At 43.6% G+C, this 26408-nt stretch overlaps 1 protein-coding gene across 1 annotated transcript in view; it reads left to right on the top strand.

Annotated features, from left to right (window-relative positions):
* Positions 1–2962: 2962 nt before the first annotated feature.
* The window catches only part of Rgmb (repulsive guidance molecule BMP co-receptor b), a 27748-nt gene continuing 4302 nt past the window's right edge, over positions 2963–26408 (top strand). Inside the window, exons 1-4 of the mRNA XM_008834593.2 lie at positions 2963–3102; positions 4009–4084; positions 7131–7384; positions 12498–13006. Of these exons, the coding sequence (XP_008832815.2) occupies positions 4080–4084; positions 7131–7384; positions 12498–13006 (768 nt within the window). The 5' untranslated portion in view covers positions 2963–3102; positions 4009–4079. The remainder of the gene's footprint in view (positions 3103–4008; positions 4085–7130; positions 7385–12497; positions 13007–26408) is intronic.

Raw genomic sequence — 26408 nt, forward strand, 5'->3', positions numbered from 1 at the left:
CAAACTTGGGTCCTTGTACTTATAAAGCAAGCCCCTAACAAACTGAACTAGCTTTCCAGCCCTCTTATCCCTTTTCTGCTCCCATATTTAATTTATTTGGGCCAGTGTAAGGAGAAAAAAAAGGTCAGAATGAGTTGAGAGGAGAAGGATTGTATTGCATTGGGCAAGATAAAGAATTTGGAAGAAAAAAACCCCTCAAGTCCCTTTTACTAAATGGAGCACTCAAAGTCTAAAGAGATATGTAAATGTTTTAGTGTACATGACTGATACAGTCTGAGTGTTGAAATTGATGTAAATAAAAGCAATAGACTATTGTACAGCATAGTGACTATAGCTAATAACAATGTATTGAGCTCTTGAAAATCACTGAGAGTAGACAGTAAATGTTCTCATCGCACACAAAAATGCCAAGTATATCAACTATATGTTAATATAGACATTCCACAATGTTTATTTCAAAACATTGTGCTATCATATGTACAATCTCAATTTGTAAATTAAAATTTTCAACTAATAGTAACAAAATTTTTAAAATTCACAACATTTTCCCACTACTATTATTTAAAGAAAATTTTAGTTCCTAACAAGAGGAGTATTTAAACAGAAAATAATAATGAGATGGAAACATTAATTACCCTGATTTGATTTGATTGGTATATACTGCATGCATGTATTGAAATCTCAAACTATAACCCATAAATATGTACAACTATTTCAGGTTAATCAGAGTTTTGTTAACAGAAATGGAAATGTTAACTCCCATAATTTAATCACTAAACAATCATATGTGCATCAAATTGTCAGGGCTCTCTACCCCATAAATTTGAACAGCTAAAAGAAATTATCTTTAATGGTTTTCTTTTTAAAGTGTGTATTGCTAGTGAAAGCTAGGTAATTTTTAAGTTTTGCTGATAAAATCAGACAAGAGATTTGCTGTTTAAAAGTAGCACTTCATAATGAAATTTCATTCTTTTATGCACTAAACTCAGAGCAGATTCTACAAAGGAAAAAAAAAAAAAAGACACAGCTGACCACAGGGAGAACTAGGTTCCAAAGTGGGTAGTGTATTTAAGGTCCTGAAAAATATCACTGAGACTAAGGAAAAGCTAAATGTATGATTTGAAGGAACAAGTTGCATAATGATTGGCAAGTTGGCATACAGTTTGCATTGACCAATATTTATAGAAAATGGGTTGGTGGAAGGAGGTTTTGTGGCAGCCTATGCCTGTGTTTATGTGCAGTCCTAAGGTAGCTTTGCAAAAGAGTGAAGAGCTGGGGCTGCATTAGAAAAGGTCTTCTGGGCTGGCTCTCTGGGCTTGCTTTGAACTCTTTTTTCATCATTATTTTATGCTGCAGCTTGTCTTTGTGTTGGTAGATGGGAAAGGAAAAACACCGGAGAGTAGCCTTTCGTTTCTAAATCAAAGCTTTGCTTTGCTGATTGCTCAAGTGGCTTTTCAAAGGCAAAGCAAGTGGGGACATTAAAATTCCTTGTTTCTGTGGACCAGGAACTTGGACCTTTCCAAAACTTCTCCACATTAAAAAGAGCATGTTTAGCAGGACGTGGTGGCCTTTAATCCCAGCACTCGGGAGGCAGAGGCAGGCGGATCCCTGTGAGTTCAAGGCCATCCTGGTCTACATAGTGAGTTCCGGGCCAGCTGGGGCTACAGGGAGACCCTGTCTCAAAAAGACGAGAAAAAAGAGAGAGAGAGAGAGAAAGAGAGAGAGAGAGAGAGAGAGAGAGAGAACGCTTCAGTGTATTAATTACTTTAAATGGTCTCAGTATTCTTTTTTTTTCATTTTGATTGGCACTTAGAGAAGATAAGAGAAGATGGAAAACAAAAGGCCAGACTGCAAAGGGTGAGAAGAGGGGTCTCCTGTCATCGAATTTCAGAGCTAGAGGAACTGGGTCTTTAACCTTCAACATCTTTCTTGACAGTGACACCCCCCCATCCCCCCCCCCCCCCCCCTGTTAAATCAGATGGAGTCCCGCCCTTTTTACGCTGCCCTATGCTGCCTCTAGCGTTAGATGGGGAAACTGCAAGGAAGGGTGAAAAGAGAAGATGAGCCGCTGGGGAGGGTCACAATGACCTGAGTCTAGATGCATGAATTTTTGGCTTCTCTAGAAATCCGTACGCTGTTTTAGAGACGGCGGGCTAAATAGCTGTCGCTGAGTATCTGCGAAGCTCATGTTCCACTCTCGAGAATATTTCTCACTCTCCCCTCCCCCTCCCTTTCCATGGTGATGGCAAAACTGTGGTCCTCAAGTACACTTCCTACAATACACTTCCTCCTCTGGGTCTTAGGGGTTTCTTTCTATCCTTTCCTCCGTTGTTAGTCCCACATCTTTATCCTGGGTTTTCTTACATAGTGAAAGTCACATTGGCACCTCAGGTGGTCAGGAACAATCCCTGGATTCTTTACGTCCCCACACGTCCAGAGGACCATTCCTGCCAAGTCCTAGGCCCCAAAAGGAGACCTCGGAGAGGGTGCCTTTGGGGAGCATTGGTGCAGCTGCAGAAAGCCTAGAAGGGGAAGGAGGGCAGTGTGCCAGCTGCCCTTGCCCTACCCGGGCGATGGTGGCGAAGTCACCCACCGGGATCCACGATGCCGCGGGTGGGCAAAGGCAGGCCGGCGGGTCTGAAGGCTGCGCGGAGGGCGGCGCTGGCGACGTGAAAGGCGTCTTTGTGAAAGGCCGGGTGTAGGGCCCGGGAGAGGAGAGCGAGCCGGGCTGGGACCCCGAGGCATTGGCTGCGACTCCCGCACTCCCGGCCTGGCGCTGAGCTGGACCGTCCCGGCAGCGCCGTCAGGGGGCGGAGTGGCGCTGGGGGGACTGCTGGCCACGAGTGGGAAGAAAGCAGTTTGGAGGAAGTTGGGGAGAGGGACTGGTCTCCCCGCCCTCTCCCCTGGGTGGCTGGCAGGGTGCAAGTCCGGGCGGGAGCTCGCCCGGAGCCGGCCGTCTGGACAGCTGCCCCGGGCGGAGCCGCCCTCCCGCCGCCCACCTGGGCCGGTGGCGGGCGCGGCCTCCTCCTGCGCCGGCCGCGTGGCTTGCGGCGTATTTTCCCAGCTGGCAAGCGTCGCGCTGCAGACAAGGGAATGCCTGTGGTGAGTTGTTTATTTTGTTAAAGTTTGCGGTGGGCCAGGAGGACGTGGGGGGCGAGCGGCAGGCAGCGGCCGGGACTGTTTGGTTTAGGTCTTGGTCCACCTGTGTGGCATAAATCTGCCAGGCTCAGGGCGGTGGGGGCTACTCGAAGACCTAGGACTCAACCAATTCTCCTCGCCTGGACCTCACTAGATTCAAACTAACGTTACCCCCAGGCCGGGCACGGATCCTTCCCAAGAAACTGTCAGCGCCCATGACCCAGGACAGCCGGCCACTTAAGTTTCCTCCAGCTGCCCTTCCCCATCCCTTGAGGACAGGGGAGCTGAGGGCTTGATGTAGAAAGGCGCCCAAGAAATGAAAGGAAACTTGTTCTGGGGGGGGGGGGGGGTTCTGGCGTGAAGTTTGTTCAGGGCTGGCGGGTCGGCTTGCTTCTACAAACTGGGATCCTGGGTTAGCTGGTTTCCGTGGCCAGGCTGGTGGGATGCTGGCGGCTAGCTCCTGGGGGAGCTCAGAGGACCCCCCCCCCCCGGCCCCGAGCTGTTAGTCACAGCCTCTGCAGCGTTTGCCTGGAAGAACAGTCTAAATACATTAGCGAGAGGGTAAAGCTTTTAAGGCCTTCTTGGGACCGAGTGGCTGGCTAATGAGAGGTTAATTTTGTTTCGAGGGAAGGCTGCGCTGGTTTCCTGAGATAAATGGACAGGAAGCGCATTACCTCCGCGCGCTGGCAAGTGGCTCCCAAATGCTTTTTGCACCTGCCGCTTCTCGCCCTGCGAGCCGCGCTGGAGTCCACAGGGATATCGCGGCCGCTAGCGTGAGCGCTAGTGATGAACCCCTTGCACTCTCGCTGCTCGCTCCCTCCTGGGGCTCAGCGCTCACTCCAAGCCCTGGGGCTCTTCTCTCACACCTAGGTCCTGCGAATTCCGGAACTCGGGGACACCCTGATCCCACTGAGCCCCTTCCAGGAGAGGAAGGGTTAAAAATGATGTAAGTATAAACCATAAGCTGCTTGCCGCTGGGTTGTTGGATTCCGGGCTATTTCAACCCCTGCTTTGCGAACACTGTAGAACAGGGTCCAGCAGGGGGGCCCTTACTTTAGGGTTGCACAAATAGTTGATTGCTGGCTTCTCTGTCCTGGGTGATCTGTTAAGCAGAGATGCTCGTGTTAGGTTTCCGGAAATGGAGATACAGTAACTAGGGAACAGTTAAGACATCCATGTATGAGTTCAGGAAATGAAACCGAGGCCGTGTCTAGAATCTAATAACGTTTGTGGCATGCTTTTTAATTTTATTCACTTGCATGCCCATTGCACGGTTTGCTTTGCTGGGTTTTCTGAACGTACTGTTCTGGTCTCATCATTCCTTCTTGAAAACAAAGAGAAAGAGAAGGTACGCAATTGGCAAGACACAAGGTAGATTGTGGGTTGCTCAACTTGCCAATCACCTATTTCCTGATTAAAATGTAAAACTTTTATAATTGTCAAGTTTGTGTCCTAGCTCCCTCCCTAGATTTTTCTTTGTAGCGTTCAAAATCCTTAAACTTGCAGCACCCAAGCTTGAAGAGTGGCCACCCTATAAAGGACCATTCAACATGGTCTTGATCACCCCAAAGTGTGTCAACCAACCTAATGTCATGAAAATAGGAACCACCTTGCAATTTAATTGTGAAAATTAGCATTTCCTCCTGCGGCTGAACACTTATGCAGTAATAAAAAGTGAATTGTCAGGCTTATAAATCTTAAGCCTGTCAGATTTTACAACAGAGAAGCAATAAAGCACCTTAGAAATGAAGTTTTTCCTCTGAAGAACAGTTCTGGTTCCCGACACTGGGATTTGTGGTGGCTCGAGGATGCCCTCTACTGATAAGCATATCTAGAGCAGAAGAATGTTTAAAAGAGTCTATCTAGTGTCAGAGGACTATGTAGAGAACTAGAAAGACCCAAACCAAATTGAATTTATTGATCTTTAACTTTTGGTTATATGAAGGGCAGTCGATAAAATGAGGTGCCTTTGTAGGGAATCTCATTAAATCTTGTTTAAAGAAAACTCTACATTTTGCTATTAGTCTGTTAGCTAAGGCTCTTTTAAAAACTGTCTTTACCAGACATATACTAGTATTTTCCGAACTGTATTTCATGGATTATAGGAATTACAAGATAGTAAAAAAAAAAAAATTGCTCTGGTAGTATTTAGGACACATCACCATGTAAAAATGTTAGATACCTTCCACCCCTCCCCCCAAAACTCATTTCTCCAGGCAACTCTGAAGGTATTATTAAGCATATTAAAGATAGACACGAGGATTGAATTACATCGTGGGTAGTGAAAGGTGTGTTTACCACGTGAGTCATCGGAGCATGTAATAAGTAATGAAAAAATACAGTAAAAACCGATAGGTCTCCTTCATTAGGGACTTAGTGGTATGAGCAATTCACAATGTGTCTAATGAGTAAGCTGGTAAGACCTAAGGCTTGTTCCCCAATTATCCTGGTCCATTGATTAGCACATTGTAACAAGTGGAATATTAACGTGTCTGTGGTTGATATGAGATTCCTAATTAGAGATTCTGAGTAATTTAGTGGGTAAAGTTGCAAACTATAATTTAGATGTACAATAAGTGGATTTTAAAAGGCAGCCCTGAGCAGTTTGGGGAATGATAGAGGTGAGGAAAGTAAAGTGGCTCCTAGCCCTGAGGCCAGTCTTGAGAGACTGCACCACTTCACAAACTCTGATAACAAATTAGATCCCATCATCAATTCCTGCACTGCTTTCCTTTGTCTCCATTTTGTAGCCCTTTTCCTTGGAGACAGATTGTAGGATTCTGCCCTCCTTTTTGGAGGAAAACTCAAGTAGAAACTGACCTGCCACTGATTTATTTAATACACTGGAAGTTTGTGGAAAAGCCACTGCGCAACAAGAAATCGTGGCATAATTGCACTGCATAAAAACTCACTACTCTCATTAATCTAATTACATTGTAACCCAACACGTTTTAGTTTGCCCAATCTCAGACTCTCGCTCTCTGCTGAGAGGCAGAGAAAATGTCAAAGAAACAAGAACACCGGAGGCCCACACAGCTGCCAGCAAATTTCGCCGGGAGCTCGCAGTTTCTCATTCCACCCATCTGCTGTAGGCCGTAGGTGTCATTTGAGTGCCTAACGCAGCCCGGCTCCGCTCAGGCTTTACCTTAAGGCCCCAACAAGCTCGTTACGAGGTTCCACAGATGTGATTGGCTGACGGGGAACCCGCTGCACCAAGCACGGGAAAAGCGCTGGCTTTCGGCCTCAAGAGGCCGGAGCCGACCCGGACTAAGCCCGGAGGAGGGAAAGATTAAAGATAAACAACAAACAAAAAGCTAGGAGGGGACTAAACCTGGGCTCATTAGTTCAAGGAGAGGCTAAAGGCCGGTTCTCTCGGAAAGCGTACAGAGTGAAAGTTGCTATCGCCCTTTCCTATTGGGTGAGAGGAAACGGCGATCGCGGAAGCGGGTGGAGCTGGGACAGCACCAGGAAGCAGGCGGGAGACTGGGCCCGGGCGCAGCACTACGACCGACCCAAGGGCGGCGGACACGGAACTTGAGTTACGCCGAGCAGGAGGGAGGCGGACGGAGGCGCGGGGGCGGGCGGAGTACTCGCAGCCAATGGAGAGGGGAGGAGGGGTGGGCTCGGGGGCGGAGCCTGCGCGGATTGGCGTGATCCGGGAGGGGCGGTGCGGCAGTGCGGGGCTGAGATTGATTGACCGCACAGGCCGCCTAGCCGACTCTCGGGGCCGCTGCCCGCTGCCTGCCGACGCCGGTGCGAGTCCTGCAGATCCGCAGCCCCAGAGCTCACGCTGGCCGGGGCCGAGGCGGCCGTGCGCTGGCCTCTGGTCTCGGCGCTCGCTCACCATCCTTGTGTCTTCTCTTCCGCCCCTGTCTCCCCGCCCGCCGTCTGCGGCCGCCGCGATGTCTCTGCGCCCTGTCGCGTCCGCCGCCGCCGACTCGCGGCGCCGGGCCTACTGCGGCTGTGGCGGCCGCTCTTCGCTGCCCTGAAAGGAGGAAGAGGAGGAAGCGAGGAGAGTCCCCCGGCCCATGCCGCAGCCACGGCCCGGGCCCCGCCACGGCGCCCGCGCCGCCGCCCTCGCCGCAGCGCACGAGACCTGCATGGACGGGCATGGGCGTGAGATCAGCACCTTCCTGCGCCGCCGCCCCCGCCGCTGTTGGGGCTGAGCAGCGCAGTCCCGGGCTCTGCCCGCCGCCGCCGCTGCTGCTACTGTTGCTGCTGCTCAGCCTCGGGCTGCTCCACGCAGGTAGGCGTGGGCGGGTGGGGAGCGGGCAGCGCGCGCGCGGGCTTTGTTCGGGCCGGGTGGCGCTGGCCCCAGTGGGGCAGCTCAGGGACGCCCGCCGCCGCGCCCGGTCCTGCGGGTCGCCTTTCGCCTCCGCCCGCAATAGCCACTGATCGGACCCAGGCGGGCGGAGCTGGGCGCGGAGCGAGCGTCCCGGGCTTCCAGGCTCTCCGCTGGGGTGTTGAACCGAGGCCACCCGGGATCGGGTTTCGCCGCCCTGGCCGCCAGCGAGCGCAGACTTGGGCCTTTGCCGCGGCTCGGCAGCTGGGGTGGCGGCTAGGCCCGGGAATCGCAGGCAGTGGAAAGATTTGCACCCGAGTTTGCGATGAATTCCGGAGGAACTTGAACTTAATTGAACGGGGTTTCTTTCGTTTTTGCCTACGCTGACGAAGTCGTGCTTTGTGGCCCGCTGTGTGGTTTGCCTTCCTAGCTTGACAGATGCGGTGTGGAAGCCTGCACGGCCCCTGCCCACGCAGTGCTCAAGAATGCACTTAAGGGAGGAAGGAAACCTGACCCTGAGCCTTCTAGCATGTGATGCCTGGCTACTCCTGTTTTCCAGAACACTCCTTACAAATAAGTAGCACTTATTTTAAGTTTGCCTAGACAAAGAATTTTCCAGAATTGAAAAGATTGGGTAGGTTTTCTGTCCTTGGAAGCCGTTTTGTCTCGTGTTTATGAGTACTCAACGCCCTGATCTGGAGAATTCTGAAATTTAATACCACTCAACTGTACCGAGAAATTTTTGCTTTTTAATTCATAGCAGCCGTGCTAAAAAATCTGGGAGGTCTTTTAGTAATGGGGGAAAAAATGACATTGAAGGAGAAGGCTTAATTTTGAATTCACGTAAAAGCTGCATTTTAACGTTGTCACTTGGGGTACCGAACTGAAATCTTAACAAAAGGTGTAATAGCTGGTAGTAAAATAGCTAAGACTTTAAATTAGTAGCTTTGGAACGTTAGATAATGTCTTCGTGAAGTTTCATGGGAACTTTTTTTTCTTAGTGTACCAGTGGATACCTTCAGAAGTGTTGGGGTGAAAATTAAGTGTCGATTGTGTCAAACTACTTTTTTTCAAACTTCATGAAACTGAAGTTGGAATGCTAGGTTGGGCCATGTTCACTGGGCTACTCTAGAGTATTGGTTGCCTTAGGATCCTGTGACAGGATTGGAAAGGAGTTCCTGAAGCTTTTCTTGCTGCCCTGTGAAAGGCCTAAGAACTTGGGACTAGAGGTTTACAAAATTAAGTTGCTTTAGTTCAAGAATTTCGAGGATAAGTCTCCTTTCAGTATCTCGGTATATAGTCATCATTACATTCAACCCAAAGGACTTGTCTTGTAAGGTTCCCTTTTATCTGGACAACTTGTTGCAGTGTAACTTGAGGTAGTTACTGTGAATTTTTTAAAAAACAAAAAGAGGGCCCATTTTGAGAGATGTCTTCGAAGAGTGGTGCTGTTGAAATGCAGGGGTTCTTTCTCAGATCAGGGAACCTAGCAAGTGCTCTTTTCAGGTGGACTGCCATATGCTTTATATCTGGATCCATATCATGTGGCTCAGCACCCATATGGCTCTATGGTTCTCTCAGTTCAGCCTCAGCAGATCTCATTTCCTTTATTATAAACTGGAGAGTATGCTGCAGATTCACACAGTCCTGGTGTGAAGGAAGCTGCCTTGCATGGTGAGTCCTTTATGTCTGATTCATTAAAAAAATGATTAAATGAAAGCTCGAGACCACAAATCCTTTAGCATTTTCCATCAGGGGCATGAAAGTACAGTCACACCATTTGTAGATGATCTTTCCCCAAAATAGAGAATCTTTCTCCATGACTGCATCTTTTGATCTCAGCCCTTGGGAAATGGCTTTGTTTGTTTGCTTCTTTTTTTTTTAATTTTTAGGAAGACCTCTGCAGTTCCTGAGTGGAGATGGAGTATGGGGTTACTTGCTAACTCACACACTTCATGACTTAGGGCCACATCTTTGAGAGCAGTTCTTCTCTACATTGTCTTGACGTTTTGACAGGAGTCTTACTTTACCGCCTCTAACAGGCAAAGTGTGCATTGTCATTATAAATTGATAAAGCCTAGATATTTCTGGGTGTATGCTACAAACTAGTCATTATGCAGGAGCCTGTGATGGAGCTGAAAATGCTGACCCTAAAGCAGTTAAACCTCCTCCCCCCAATCATCTCTAGAGCAAAAAGATGGCTAAGGAACCTTATCCAAAGCAAAAGAACTGTTTTGTATGCAATTTCTCAAAGCAGTCAGTACCTACCTGCCATGAAAAAGGGAGAGATTGAGAGAGGCGTTACAGATGAAAGAGCCCACTAAATAAATGCTGCTGTGTCTCCCTTCTGAAGAGTTGCATTCTGTATTGCATTTCCATGCTGTCCTTTCTGTTGATATTTTATGACTATTTGAAGTAATTATAAGTAAATGTATGCTCGGATAGATTTTATAGACCATAAAAAAGAACAAATAGGCCCTGCAAGTTTAGCGGAAAGTTCTGATGCTGTCATTTATTTGTAGTCTGAGAACTGTTCACTGCTGAGTGATCTTGGCCCTGTTTTTATTTTTTGTTTCATGCTTGCTGTAAATTTTATTTTAAAAGGAGAGTAATAGAATAGTTGCTCCATTGTTTTTTCAGCTGTTAGTGACCACTGTTGTTAGGAACTTAAGGGAGAAAAGACCTGCAGTGGAAGGAAAAGATGTGAGGGTGGTGAGCTTGATTCTAGTTACATAGGTTCTCATCAAGACAAAGCCAAGCCTTTGGCTCCCCTTTCCCTTTGTAAAATAGCTTGAAGGGGTGAGCTTATTTAATGGAGGGTGGGGGTTGTTGTTTTGTCTTGCTGTTCAATAAAAATAGTTGAAAATGGCTTACCTGTTTTGGAGAAGGGAATCCTGTATATGTTGGACATGTTTTTGTCAGCTTTGGACTAAACAACCTTAAATGGGCCAAACATGTAAAGATGGTTTTATGATGTTTTTTTAATGATTTAGTGATTATTAAAAATTCATAGCTCCAAACTATTAAAATAATTTTAATCTTTTATTCTGATTAAAGTGAATATGAAGGCTAGGCTTATTGATTTTTTTCCTTCTGTGGGTCTTTGAAATTTTAAAATGATGACAGAATTGTCAGAGATCATTATCTCCCACACTTTACTCCAGCTAAAGCCAAGACAGAGATTACCGTCTATTTAATTCAAATTTTAAAATATTGAAACATCTTTCTTAAAACAATATTGGTACTAATATATGATGTCTTTTATCAGATGAAGTTCCAAATCTTAATACCATCTTGGAGTTTACTTTATCCACATATTGAAGTAATTATATATTTAACAGTAATCCACTGATTTTAGCCAGGCATGATGGCACACGCCTGTAATTTAAAACTTCAGGGGGTTGGTACAGAAGGATTGCAAGTTTAAGGCTAGCCTGGACTATATAGTAGTAAGACCCTATCTCAGAAAACAAAAGTAAAGAATGATACAGTGATCTTGATTCCCCTCCTCCACCTAAAATATGAAATACAAGGCATTTTATGCCTGGAGAACATTAAAAGATCAGGGGCTAGAGAGATGGCTCAGCAGTTAAAAGCACTGGCTACTCTTGCAGAAGACCTGGATTCAGTTCCCAGCACCCACATGGTGGCTAACAACTATCCATAACTGCAGTTCCAGGAGAATCTAACACCTTCTTCTGACCTCTGCAGGCATCACACAGGTGCAGTTACATACATGAAGGCAGTACACTCATACATATAAAATAAAAATAATAAAAAATATATTTTAAAAAGATCAACCTCCTTAGAAGGGGAAGTTAGTAAGACTTGAAGAAATTAAGACTTTTTCCATAAAGACCTATAAGAAAATTTAAGGAACAACTATATGTTACAATTCATTTGTATACAATTTGAGATTGATAACCAAAGTATTTTTCTTCAGTAAGTCTGGTCTAACTTTGGGACAGAAGATAGATTGATTGGCAGACATGATCGACCTAGTGTTGGCAGTACTTGTGCTGTTTTGTTTTGTTTTCTTTTGTGATTTGAGTTTCCATAAATTGTTATATAAGACGCAAGTGGCAGAAAACATAATTTGGAGATTGATTTTTTTTTTTAAATACAGAGCAGTCATACTTGGGTTTTCATTTTAGCTTTGTTTAAATTGTTAGATTGGTGTGAGTTGTCAGTTTGGGGGTGGTGTAAGGTTGTAAGGTTTATATGTGTCTACACACCGGGAATCTTCTGCTTTGTAGTTCTCTGATTCTCTTTGAAAAACATGATTAGGTTCACAATTACAATGCAGTTTTGATATTGCATACTTTTTTTAGTTTACTTGTGCTTGTGATTTACTTGACAGCTGGGACCTTAGTGTGGCAGAGATAAATGTTAAGAGAAAAGTAAAGGAAGCGCTTGGTCAAATGTATCACCTTTTTTTTTTTTTTTTCTAATAAAGCATTTAAATTTTGTAGAAACTAGGGAATTGTGATTGTTGATGTGGTTTGTTTAGCAGCATGCCCCAGGAAAGGTAGAATAACTTAGTACTGGGTGTTTTTTTTTCCTTGATATTCTTACCCCATAGCCATACAAAAATCAGGTAAAGATGTTTTAATCATACTATAATTTAGGTTTTTACCCATCTTTGGGTGTGTATGTAAGCTTTAATCCTAACTTTGTGCTCAGTGCTTCTCCAGTGCTTTCCAAAGCAAATTACTCATGCAGTTTTAAAAATCAAAACAGTTAATGTCTTGGCTTTGCGTTGGAGCAGAAGAATCTTTGTCAAAATCTATAAACAAATTGCAAACATGATAAAATATTTCACCTATAATTTTAACCTGCAATACTGCTAGACTAGAATCGTGTTCACTCACAAAGTTTTCAGTTAACTGCACCCAGTGTTTCCCCCAGTGGCCTGATTTGAGAGGCATGAGTACACAGTACAGCCCTATTTCTGAAGGTTGCTTAAAATAGGAGCATAGGAAGTAGGGTGGACGGCTCCAGAGGAGAATGCATTTTCTCATGCAGCTCAGGAATTGATGAAGCATTTACACATTTACTCTTATCTTCTTTCCCATAGGTGATTGCCAACAACTAGCTCAATGTCGAATCCAGAAATGTACCACAGACTTTGTGTCCCTGACTTCACACCTGAATTCTGCCATTGATGGCTTTGACTCTGAGTTTTGCAAGGCTCTTCGTGCCTATGCCGGCTGCACCCAGCAAACTTCAAAAGCCTGCCGTGGCAACCTGGTGTACCATTCTGCTGTGTTAGGTATCAGTGACCTCATGAGCCAGAGGAACTGTTCCAAGGATGGACCCACATCCTCTACCAACCCAGAAGTGACCCATGACCCTTGTAACTACCACAGCCACGTGGGAGTCAGAGAACACAGGGGAGGGGACCAGAGCCCTCCCAATTACCTTTTTTGTGGCTTGTTCGGAGATCCTCACCTTAGAACTTTCAAGGATCATTTCCAAACATGCAAAGTGGAAGGGGCCTGGCCACTCATAGATAATAATTATCTTTCGGTCCAAGTGACGAATGTGCCTGTGGTCCCTGGATCCAGTGCTACTGCTACAAATAAGGCAAGTGGACTTCTTTTCTCTTGCTTTCTGCTTGTACGTTTCAGATGTTTGATTCTTCAGACAACTTTTGAAATGTGTTGTAAAGATCTAGTTTAAAGGAACCATTTTTATGTCTTTTTGGAAAGTTACTAATAGAGTTGATATAAAGGATTAAATTAAAATTATTTAGTAAGGAATTTGCTCCAGAATGCAAAATGTGGGTCTAAATTTAAATAGACAATGATAGTAAGAATAGAAAGTAAGCATTGAAATCTTGTTCTCCAGAGAGAAAAGGCAGTCCTGTTTAATGAGAAAAACGTGAGTTTTTCCAGTGCTATCTAGTAAGTGCAGTTCTGTGTGACTCTTCTCAAAGAAATCCACGTTCAGATTTATCAAGTGACTGAAGTGGGTGTTCTGAATAAAGAAAACTGTGAAGCCCGGGGCAGTGGCCCATCAGGAAACATACTTTATTGGAGATTTAGAAGCTATAGTAAACACAGTGGCTGTAAGCCAGGCTTCCCAGTGGCAAACCCACAACGGTGCTTTATTTACTAACCTCTTGGTGACCAAGGAAGTTAAGAATTAAATATTGCAGAACAGTGCTATATAACCCCCCATGTAATCTTACAACATCGGGTTAACAGTTTTAGTCAAAACTAAAGGGAAAGGTGGCAAAATGAAGTTAAGCTTACCCTGCTGCAGTCCAGTGCCTGTGCTCTGCATTGCAGTGTCTTCATGCAAATAGGTAGAGAGAAGCCTTCAACTGGGTTTCCAGATCATATTAAATGCTGAATAAGTTAGTAAATAGGGCCAAATGTTTTCTCCTAAAGTAGTATCCTCAGTTAACCACCTCCTTCCCCATCTCCTTTGCCACAAACCCCACATGTAGACCATCTCATCTTGTTTTGATTTCCTGTATTTGTTATATCTGTTCTTAAGTTGCCTTGGACTAAATATAATTGACAAGGATCAAACTTTTGAAATCCTGTGATTGTTCATTTGATTTCCTCCCTTGCCTCCAAATGTGTGGCATATTTTTTAAGTGAATTTAAATTATTTTACTTGGCACTTTGTGGAGAGAATTTTACAACACCTCAGGAGATATCTGGAGACACCCAGGGGTGTCACAAATCTAAAAATAGAAGCCATTACTCTCGAACAAAGACGACTGTTACACTGTGCCAGACATTTTAGGGGATCTCCAAAATGTTTATACTTCAACTCCCAGTAAAAGCTCAGGCTTGCCTTTTGCCTGAGCAAATTCTACCTCTCAAAATAAACTTCTTCCTCTGGCTTTTATATGTATATAAATAACTTTTCCTACATAGATCTCAGAATGTGTATTTGGTATGAGTTACATTATTATAAAGATACACAGTTATGGAGCTGGAGAAATTGCTTAGTAGTTAAGAACTCTTACTGCTTTTGCAGAGGACCTGGGTTGGGTTCCCAGCATCTACATCACAGCTCACAACTGTTTTTAGCTCCAGTTACAGGACATTGGAGGCCCTCCCTCTTCTGACCTCCACAGGCACTTGTATGCATGTGTGCACATAAACTCATGTTGATACAACATACATTTAAAAAAAAAAAAAAACTTTAAAAAAATAATAAATTCTTAAAAATATATGCTTTAGCCAGGCGTGATGCTGCATGCCTTTAGTCCCAGCACTTGGGAAACAAAGGCAGGCAGATCTCTGCGAATTTGAGGAACTTGCCTACATAGTGAGTTCCAGACCAGTCAGGGCTGTATAGTGAGACCCGGTTTCATAAAACCAAAAAAGCCGATTGGGGGGTGGGGGGGCACTGGAAAGATGGCTAAGTGGTTAAGAGCACTGGCTGGTCTTAGGACCCAAATGTTGGTTCCCAGCACCTACATGATAGCTAACAAGGTTCTAACTCCAGTTCCAGGGGATCCAGTGCTCTCTTCTGACCTCCATGGGCATTGCACACATGGATGCATTTACATACATGCACACAAAACACTCATACGCATAAAATAAAAAACAAAATTTAAAACACACATATGTGTGTGTGTGTATGTGTGTATATATATTCTTAAAATATGCATAATTGTAAAGTTGTAAGATAGATCACTGCCAAAAATCCAGTGTTACTTCGGTGACTGGGTATCTCAAACCTGGGAATAGTCTTTAGATAACTGAAAATTCAGTGATTCAGTAATGCAATCCATTGGGAATGGGAAACATAATTGAGGACTTGGAAGGTTCACCTTCAAATTGAAGTATGAATATTATATGTGGAGCAATATACTGATGTACTTAAGATCATTGCATTTCAGTTAGTGAATCATACTTTTTAGGAAGTTAATAAAAAGTGTAATCTACTTTCTCCCTCTGTTTGGTAAGAACCAGAGGTTTTGCTGTTTCAAACAGGAGGAGATAAAAAATGGTCCTCTGACATGAATTTAAGAGGACAATGAGAGTGTATGGTTTTTAATTGCACTGTTAGAAAGTATTTTGCCACATCTGGTTGCCATGCTGTGCAGCAGCAGATTACTCCATGACTCCCCCACCTCTAGTAGGTGTTGGATTGTTTTTTCTCCTTTAGCTTGTGTTGCTGAAACAAGGAAAGACCTAAAATTGTGGGGTGGGCATAGTCTCTTTCACCTACCCAGGGCCAAAATAAAATCTTTCAAGACTTTAAGCATTTTTTTTTAATGATGGTAATAAAAGTAAGAACAATGTGAGGCAAAATATACTTACAAAATACCTTCCAAACAAAATTTGAAATTTTTTTCTACTATGTAAAATGTTTTCTTGGAAAAAAAAAAAATCTTTTGAAAGGTTTTCTTCCTTTAAGACTTAGCCTGTTAGCCTTTTCACCTTTTCATCATTGTGACAAACATCTGAGGGTAAAAAAAGTTTAAAGGAGGGAAGATTTATTTTGGTTTCATTCTAGGCTTGACTGGATCCATTGCTTTGGGTCGCAGGCAAGACAGGATGTCATGGTGGTAGGAGCATATGGCAGAGAATAGGGGAGTGAGACAGTCCCTGGGAGGAAAAGCTGGGGATAAGATATACCTTTCTGCCTCCAGGGTTCTCCCAGTAACCTGCTCTTCTGCCTAGCCCCCACCTCCTCCTTTCTGCAACTTCTCCCAAATGCTGTCATATTATGACTCCATGAAGGGATTAATCTACTGACTAGAGCCTTCCAAATCCACCAGCTAGAGACTAAGCCTGTCTTTGGGGGTATACTTCATTTCCTCACTGAGAACAACCTCTGCATATACCTAGACTAGGGTTGGGTAACTGAGCACTTTGGATTACAGATTCTGAACTCTGCTTTTGTGGTCAAGCATTTTAAATGAGCTGTGTGTTGTGGCACTGTGTTAAGAGACTAACTGATGGCACTGTGGAAGGTAGCTAGCCATCTGTGATACTGAAGTGTTATATCTAAACCTACAGGCATTTCACTGCTTCATTCCATGCAGAAATGCTAGACCTTGGGTATTTTACTGAGAAATCACTGAGACAACTGACTTCTTGAGCTAGCCATCCCCAAGCCTGCTTTAGTCAGGTCTCCCTCCCAACTCCATCACCAAAGGACACGGTGGGGGAAAAAAATCTAAGCAGAATGAAATAAAATGAACTCACTGAACTCAAGGAGCCATTTAGTAACTAAACTTTTCCACCTGACAAAGAGTGGGTTGAGGCAGATAGGCCTGCGATATAATGGTGCTTTATCTCTCCCACCCACTGGCCCTCTCCCTCCTGGGAAAGGAAGGGCTTGTTTTCCAGGTGGTCATGGTGTGCACAGGTATGTTTTCTCAAGACCTCTGTGTTTTTGTTTATGCCCTCCTCCTGCTGTGCTCTTGCTCAGTGGGGGAGCCTGCACCCCTGGGCCAGAGTGCAGGTAAATGTGTTATTGAAGTGGGGGAAGTCAGGGCAAGTTTTTCATCTCGCTACCCTGGGGCTGCAAGAGTTTCTAGCACACCTACACACCTCACGTCAGCTGAGACACATTAGCTCTAGGCTCTCTCAGCTTTGGTTGTGGGAGCTGCTGCAGGCATGCAGGCACTAAGAATGAAATGAGGGGCGGCACGCTTAGAACTGACAGAGTTAGCCACACTGCGAATGAAAGTGGTCCTCCTTAACAGGGAGGAGGTAGCCCATTCATGTAGGCTGTGGCAAAGGCTGTGAGCAGCCCTCCTCTGCCTCACACACTCTGGAGGAGCCAGGTCGTCTGTCTGTGAGGACGGTTGGCTTGTGTGCCTTCACACCCACATTCTGTGCTACATTCAGACTCAGCTCGTTCATGATGATGGTGTTTCTGTCTTTAAATAAAGGTACTTAGGCAAGGTCTTGGTGTGCATGATCACAGAAGGAAAGTAAAATTCTTTATTCCTTCATGCAGTCCCAATAGCATGTATTAAAGTCGCCAGGCTAGAGTGTAGATTAGTGGGAGCATGCTTGCCTGTCATGAGTAAGGTGCCTGGGTTACTTCCTCAGCCCCACAAAATAATAAAACTTAAAGTAAACTTTAAAAATCACAAATCTCAGGCCAGTGAGATAGTTCAGTGAATAAAGGCACTTCCAGGAGTTCAGCTCCTAGAACTCACATGGCAGAAGGACAGAACTGACTCTTACAAGTTGTCTTCAGACCTCCACACTTGCACCATGGCATGGACACATATATACACAGGCACTAAGTAAATAAAAAGTAACAAAAAAAAAGCCAATGTTGCAAGTTTATTTTCAATGATTGTTTCAAAATACTTTAAAATATTTTATTTATTATTTTTATTTTATTTGTATGAGTGTATTGCCTGCATGTATTTGAGTGCACCCATGTCATACAATGCCTCAGAGGTCAGAAGAGGGCTTCAGATTCCCCTGGAACTGGAGGTTAAGGACAGTTCATAGCCGCCATGTCCTGGGAATCAAACCCGGGTCCTCTGCAAGAGCAGTCAGTGCTCTTAACTGCTGAGCCATGTCTCCAGCCCTCAAAATACTTTTAATATAAATACTTTTTTTTAGGTTGCACAGCTAAATAGTGGCCTTTTTTTTTTTTTTTTAGTATTTTACAAGAAATTTGAATGCTTTTGTTCTTTTTCCCACCACTTTGACTTTCCTATGTAATCCTTGAGTTTCACTAAAACAAAATAGAAAGTAAGATAGATTGGTTACAACAGGTCCTGTTACAAATCATTTGTTACCCATTCTAGTGCACCTCATGGGGGCAGGGGGTTATCCTAAGGGAGCTTACATTTGGAAAGGTGCTGTCCAGGTGAATGGACCCTCCAAGGTGCCATGTATGCTCTTGTTTCTGTAGTGGCCACCAGCTCTGTTACCCCATGAGCAACATCCAGTGCCTATCCAAAACTAGCACAAGGCTTATCCATCAGGCAGGTTTGTGTGTATAATTTTTAATAGCATAATATCTATAAATTTCAAATTATATAGCTACTTTCTTAGAAGTTCCTGAAACGTTCCACTAGAGATATAGTCAAACTTAATTTTATTTTTTGCTAAGGTTTCCCTCAAGCCGAATAGCCCCAGGTTTCCAGTGTGAGAAAACATACCAGTACCTTGTAAGTGCCTAGATCATGCTGCCATTTCTCCTTTCTGATTGCCCTTACCATGTAGATACTCTTGCACAGCAATATACGAACATGGAAGGCACTGTCCTGGATCATTCTCTGTTGGTTATGAAATGAGAGCCAGACATTCCTGTATTGCAAAAGACTTTCAGCTCTCATTTTAAGTGTATCTCTGGATTGAGGTTTGGAAATCTGTCTTCTCTTGACCTCAGAACTTTTTTTTTGCAGCCAAGTTCTTTGCAACCCATTATGTTTATAGTAACTGTGGATACCATGTGAGCTACACAGTAATCCCTTTTTATTTTTATCAACAACAACAACAAAAAAAGATGTTTCTTCTTCCCTTTGGTAGAATTGTGTTGAATGAGTGGACACTGTTCTGCATGTGGTAGTGGTGGGGTGGGGCACATAATTTTTTTTTTGGATAAAGAGCACAAACAGGCGCCGGGTATGGTGGTACATGTGCCTTTAATCCCAGCCCTTAGGAGGCAACAGCAGGAGGATGTCTGTGAGACTGAGGCTAGCCTGGTCTATATAGTGAGTTCTAATAGGGCTGGGACTAGGGGAGTTCTTGTCAAAAACAAAACAAAAAGAACACAGTCGTCTAGGTATATTGTATCTAGGCCTTAAAATCTGATACTGCCTTTTGCTTTTGTTATGATTTTATGTGCAAAGTAGATAAATCTAACCATTTCTTTGAGATGTGTTCCTTATGATCCTTCTTACTCTACAAAGATGCTACAAAGTTCTGACTGGTTGGGTCATTTTAGGAACAGATGGAAAAGGAATTTGCAGTTGTATGATCCCTCTGTATGATCATTTCTCTGATAAAATGTCGTTAATCTGGTGCTACTACATATTTTTTTAAGAACTCACAGGTGTAGGAGATGTAGAGGTAAATGTAGCCTCCGCTTTAGGCTGAGCACATAGCTGAAATTTACAGCAGTCACTGGCAAAGTGTGGAGTTTGTGTGTAGACTCAGCGTTTTCTAGAACTGCACTCAAAAGCTGATTCCCAGAGACATTAGTTAGTAAGCTGACACTGTGTCAAGAGAAGAAGAGAGTGGGACGCAGAGATGAGCTGCTGTGAAGGCTTGACCCAGGCCCCCACCCAGGGCACACTCCCCCCTGCCTCCCTTGCTTTCACAAGACACAACTTTGCTCCTAGGATTCAGCCCCCTTGCCTTGCACCTCCCACCCATCAAAGGGGGCCTTCACTTGCCTCTGTATATTTATGGTCACCAGTCTTACTTAAATGTTCAGGGCCCCATCCCATCTTCAAAACTTTCATTAAGTCATGTGTTAGACATTTTGGTCTTTCCTGAATTTGAATTTATTTCAGAGATAGCTGTGAAATATTAAAGAACAAGGTTTAGAAGAGAACAGAAATCAGCTCAAATTCTGGGTAGGACTTTTTTTTCCTTTTCAATTTCCTGCATAGCTGTTGTTTGTATTGGATTATAAGATCATAGACCCAGGAATTACATCATAGTTTACATAAAGTACCTGAAGGTAAAATAAAAAGATTTTCTCCTGGGGAAAAGGAGGAATTATTGGCAGTATAGTCAGTGGAAGGCTTCTTGTAAGATGATGGCTCACTTATTCCTTATGCTGTGCTTTTCAAATAAGGTATCCTGTTTTTTCCACGTGTAGTTAAAAAAAAAAAAAAAAAAAAAAAAAAAACACTCTGGATATGAAGTCTTTTTATCCTCTTCCTAATCTCCCTGACACTGACACTCCCCAGTGTCCCAGATGTGGTTCTGAAGGAGGAGGAGACCTTCAAAAATTCCCCTTTGTGAGTGAAAATTAACCCTAGGCCTGTCCAAGCCAGGCAGTATTCCATGAGGTGCCATAGGCCTCTGTTGCTTTAAACAAATCCACACTCCTCCGTAGTTTAAACCAGAGGCAAGAAGCCAAGTCTGATGCACAGCTGAGAGTTAGAACTTGCTTTTCTGTCACATTTCCAAATGTCTCTCTCTGCCCTGTTAAATTTTCCTTGAGTCAACATTTTGAGGGGAAGGGGTGAGAAAGAAACATTGGGTGGTTGGTGGTTTTTTTTTGTTGTTGGCTTCAATTAATGCTAACCAAACAGTTTCTGCCTGTGTGGAATGTGGCCTGTGAGAGTTACCTACAGTGTTAAACAATGAAAAATGCTACCTTGCCCATTTCATCTTTGCTTTGACTGCAGTAGAACTTGCTCTTCCACTGTTTTGAATTTTGTGTTCTTATGGGTGGGGTGACTTAAGGACTTTCAAACTGCTCAGCTTGTCAGTGAGTGGTAACTAACACGCATAGCTAACACACCTAAGAGATTTTAACTGGACAGCTTTAACAAACCCACAGTACTGTTGGGTCTAGATAAAACCCAGTTGAAACCAGTTCTGTAAAGAAGGCAGGAGCTCTCTATGTGACACTTAGCTGGTTATTTCAAGACCTGAAGCCAAAAAAGAGTGTTCAGGTCATTTGGTGGGTTTCTTTCATGTTGGAACACAATGTGGATGGGACAGATATGACAGTATTTAAGCATGAACTTCTCATCTCCTGTGCATGTGCTCCTGAAACAGGGGCAGAATTTAGTCTTTCCATTTAAGGTGTGTGTGCATGCACATGTGCTTGCACACTTGCACGCACTTAACAGTTACTGGTGTCTTCCTCTCTCACTGGGTAGAGAGAAGATACTGTTGGCCAGCAGTCCCTTTACTGGCTTCTTGAAACATGTGGTCCCCACTTCTGACCACCTTGCTCCTAGGTTCTCAATGGTTTCCTATTCTCCATCAGTTTGGGGAACAACAATGGCAAGCTTAGACCCTGAGCCATTGCCCAAGCTCCCACCCAGATTCAGGATCTTGTGGCCCAGCATCTGGAGGCAGATGCCAAAGGCAAGACCTGCCATGGCAGATTCTGCCTAGCTGAGAGTCACTGCCCTCATCCCAGACTCTCAACTTGAAATATTTTTAGCCTCTGGTCTGAAACACATTTTTAGCCTCTAGGCCTGTAGTACTGTCCACATGTGCTTACCTTTACATCTAGAGGCATGGTTAGGCTGGCCTTCTCACAGTGCAAAGTCTGATCACAAACTGAAGAAGTTCCTGTTGGGAGTTCTTGAAATTGCTGAGATGTCCAGGCCTGGAGGCCTTGCTTCCTTGTGCTCAGTGTGGCATTACTCTGGTGTATAGAAGGAAGCTGGCTCACTTCCCTGTCTCGCTGCCTAGTTATGCTTCCTGCCTTCCTTGTTTTAATTGTATAGAAGCTGCTTTTTGGAAATCGGCATTTTAGTGCCTGTCCCTTTCATGTGTCATCCCTGGGCTGGCTGCCTTTCATTCTCACTGTTCTTTCATGCCACTGAGCTTGATACTTCTCTGGACTACCTTAGCAGCCTTCAGCCACGGGTGTCCTTCCCCTCTGGTTTGGCTTCTTACTTTTCCATCTGCTGCCAGATACCCCTTCAGCAGCCAAAGCAGCCCTGTTCTGCTTGTATTTATTACCTAGGACAACACTGAAGACTAAGTGATCCATTCCACTTCTCTGCATCCTGTAAGTACTCTGAACATAGAGCTCTGTGGGAAGAGCTCGAGGGTAGAGAAGCATATATAATCGATGTCTGTTTTGAAGGCCTTGTACTTCTTGGTCTCATCCCTAAAAGGAGTGCAGGGCAAGATGCTCATTGTACTTACCTTATGAACATAGGTACTGTCTTCTGTTAGCACCTTGTCTTGATCCAAGAAAATCACTTAACAGCTTCTGCTTTGGCGATGCTTCAGTTTTCTGTGCACATATTTGATATAGGCTGAATAGTGATTATAAAATTGTTTCCCAGTTGATTAAGTTCACAGCTTTCTAACAGATCATTTTCCTAAAGCTTTTAGGAAAATTGTCAGTGACATCATATATTTCTAGACCATTTTTTTCTGAAGTGTGCTAAATACAAAAACATTTCTCGATTTTGTGTGAAGTTGTTCAAACAAAATTAATTTGAATGAATGTGAGTTTTCATTCTGTGTCACAAAACAGGAAGAGACAGAGTTCTTATTTTTATGTAACCAAGCATCAGTGGCCTTCTTCTCTGTGCAGCCTAACCCTGCTCCAGCTGAGATCCACACTCAGCTGACTCCATGGGGAAGCTTCCTTGTGCTCATTGTGGTATTAGTCTGATGTGTAGAAGGAAGTTGGCTCACTTCCCTGTCTTTGTCCAAAGATGGCGCATTCAAGGGCCTCTGCTTCCTTTTAGAGCTTCAGAGCTTCATTGGCTCAACATCTCAACATTTAGAAAAATTGGCCCTCCAAAGTAGAATTTGGTGTGGTTTGGGTGGGGGGCGGGTTTTGGAAGCGTGTCCTGTGTGATGTTGTTGGAATGGTCTCCTTGTTATTCTCTCTCAAGGACTGATTGTCAAGGCTGTGTGCTACTCACTTGAGCAGGAGTGAAAGGAGCCGTGAGCACAGTCTTGCTTTCCTTTAGGGTCTCCTGTTTTCTCAACCAGTTACAAGCAGAGAATTTGACAAAATGGACATAATCAGCTAATTATATGAACTAAAATTTAACTTATTTGTACATAACTAAAATTTTAACCAGCTACAAATCAAACTGTATTTCAAGCTACTTTCTATGACTGCTTCAGTTTTGTTTCCAGTCCCATGGTAAGCCATCTAAAAGTCTAGTTCTGCTGTTTGAGGATTCCAGAAAGTTCTTTGTACTTGTACTACCAAGTGTCCTGACTAAACACTAATAAATGTTTCTTCCACAATACAATATGTGTGGGTAGTTGACTCGAAGGCTTTTGGGAAGTCCTACATTAAAGCCAGTATGTAGCATTTTGCAAGGCTGCTGTGTTTGGGAATATTTCTGTATCTTATGGTGAGGCAGAAATGGAGTTTTCTGGTCATAGACTAGTTCATTTTTACATGATATGTTTGCTTTCCTTGCTAGTGGAAAGGAGAAGCAGGCAGGTGCCTCTTAATTTTGTTATTGTACAACAAACCTTAGGTTCTTAGTGCTTTTCATGTGTAGAAAAGTTGATTTGTGGCTGCTTTCTCTTCTTGATAGACCTTGTGGGTGGTAAAGATCTCAAGAGTAAGACATTAAAAATGAATGAGGAGACCTAGAGTAGTTTATCTAAGGTGGGGTTGAGAGGAACTAGATGGGGAGGTTTAACAAAAGACATTGATGTTTTAAATGTACAGAAATGCAATCCATCAATAATAAATGGTGTGGCGTAGAACAGATGTGCCAAATTGAGTTATTGCAGCATATGGATCAGTTCGGGGGCAGAGGAGAAAGGAGCGTAACTGGAGTTTTCAGTTTTTTTAATGTTCTGTGGAATACCTTCTGATGACTGCTGTATGCACATTCTTAAAAATTTTTTGAATTTACAAAAATTCCAACTAATTATGCATAATTTTGAAGTAAGAATTAAGGATAAATGAGTTTTGCTTTTCTGGAGAGGCAGACAATCTGAAAATGGATTTCTTGCTCTTCATAGCTGAGTGCTTGCTTTTTAAGAGCTTATGTTGTAATTGTTCTGAGGAATGAAGTTGCGTTACAAAACGAAGTCATGTGAAACTGTTCCCCGGGGTTTTTTCTGCATTGCATTGATTATATGTCTAGATATCTGTTCAGTACATAAACTGCAGAGGATCTCTCAGGAACCCTTACTCATGCTCTGGGATTGATTCATCCGCTCAGCGTGTTGATTGAACAGATGATTCTATACAGATGGCAGAGTGAAGTACCTCACTCATAAGGAAGAAAGTAGAAATATCATTGTTATTTTCTCAAAGGGGGAAAAAATCACTATTAGCAAAACGGAGACAGAAGTCTGAGGTAGAATATTTTATAGGTACAGACCCTAGAGAAGGCTAGCTTCCATGTTCTCTGTATAGGACTGGGTGTGACAAGCATAGCAGGGAACAAAAGTGTCAAGTGTTTAAGATGACTGAGTTCCTGAGTTGGAATTGGTATGCTTAATGAAAAGAACAGGCTTGGTTAGACATAGGGAACTCTTCACCCATCTTAATATCGACCCGTTTGCCTTTTTCTGGTAACTTGTTTGCCATTGGATCTCTGCTTTGTTGCCCCACAAAAGTCAATTCCTCTTCACTCTTCCTGATATGAACAAAATGTTCATAGTTCCTGCATGCAGTGCCAGGTTTGTTTAACTGGACTATAAAGACACATTACTGTGTTGTTGTAGAAGAATTTTCTCAATCTTTGAATAAAGTGTTATAGTTGAAAATGAGGCTCATGATTATGAAAAGGCTTATTTTAGCCATCTGTATTGTTTAACATTCAGTGTTTTCAGGTGCAAAATTTACTTGAATTAATCTTTTCATCTCTAAGCAATTTCAGCATGCCTTTAAAACAGACTTGTCAGACTGACTAAAGCCACCAAATAAATCTATTTTATAGTCCCTTTAGATAATCTCCCTTAGAACCCCCACTGATTGTGCAAGGCCCCATGGTTGGCTACACAGAAGTTTTCCTGAAATCATCTCTGGTTCGCCTTCTCAGGGTTGTTAAGAAGATATTGAAATGTGAGAAAGCTGGTAGTGAAATCAGATTGTGGCTCTGGGTGATCAGGAGAGAAAGCCCAGCATTTCCATAGCACATTGTCTGGCCTTTAGTTGCAGCTGCAAACAATGGATATGAATTTAACCAGTTGCTACAGCACAGCTGGTTCAGATCTGACTTTATAACTGGCTGAAGTAAAATGAAATGGCTGGAAAATTCCAGTCAAGTAACACCAGTGGGAACATGTGGAATTAAATAGTGTGAGCAAATGCTGCCTGAGTCGGGAAGAAAATTTCAGACATAAACTTGAGGGTGGTACTCAGAACTTGGGGGACATTTTCTGGCCTTTTTAATGGGGGTCTGTTGTTTTGGTTAGTTCCCTTGAGGGAGCTGGAAAGTTCCCTCCATCAGAGTGTCTTGCAGAGTGTTTGACTTCTCTGCCTGCCTCCTTAACTAACATCACCTGATCCTTTATATTTATTTATTCATTCATTCATTTATTTGTAAGGAGAAAGGAAGACACTGCTACCTCGGTGACTAATGATAGCCCCTATCTCTAATGCCACCTGTGAGTCTTGGAACAGTGTTCCTATCTCGGGTGACACAGAAGCTCCTGCTCCTTCCTTGTTACCTTTTTTAGTCACCTCCTTTGCATTGGCTGTGAAAGTTTAGTTGTTTGTTCTCCAATATGTATTTGTTTTTACTTGTGCGTGCGTGTGTGTGTGCCTTTGTGAGTTATGCGCACCAAAAGAGTCTCTGGGAGCTGGAGTTACAGGTAAGTTTTGAACCCCCTAATGTGGGTTCTGGGAACCAAACTCAGGTCCTCTCCAAGGGCAGTAAACACTCTTAGCCCCTGGTGCTAGTTCTCTAGCTCCACATTCTTTTTTTAAAAAAATAACTTTTCAAGCTGAGCATGTAGTCCCAGGGGAAGCAGAGGCAGGCAGATTTCTGTGAGTTCAAGGCCAGCCTGGTCTACATAGTGAGTTCCAGGACAGCTGGGGCTACAGGGAGACCCTGCTTCAAAAAGACTAAAAAAACAAAAATAAATAACTTCTGGGGCTGGAGAGATGGCTCAGCAGTTAAGAGCACTGGCTGCTCTTGCAGAGGACCCAGAGTCCCAGCACCCACATGGTGGCTAACAACCATCCTTAACTCCAGTTCCAGGGGCTTTGACACCCTCTTCTGGCCTCCTCGGGCATCGCACAACATAGGTGCACTTATAAGCAGGCAGATATTCATACAAATAAAATCAATAACTTTTATAATTGAAGGATTCTGCAGGAAAGAAAATGGTCTCACTGAAAGGAGGCTTTCATATTATCACTGAATTCTCTCATTCACTCTCTCTCCTCTCCT

This window comes from Nannospalax galili, unplaced genomic scaffold (genome assembly GCF_000622305.1).
Source record: "Nannospalax galili isolate Female #2095 unplaced genomic scaffold, S.galili_v1.0 scaffold16, whole genome shotgun sequence".
NCBI classification, from domain to species: Eukaryota; Metazoa; Chordata; class Mammalia; order Rodentia; family Spalacidae; genus Nannospalax; species Nannospalax galili.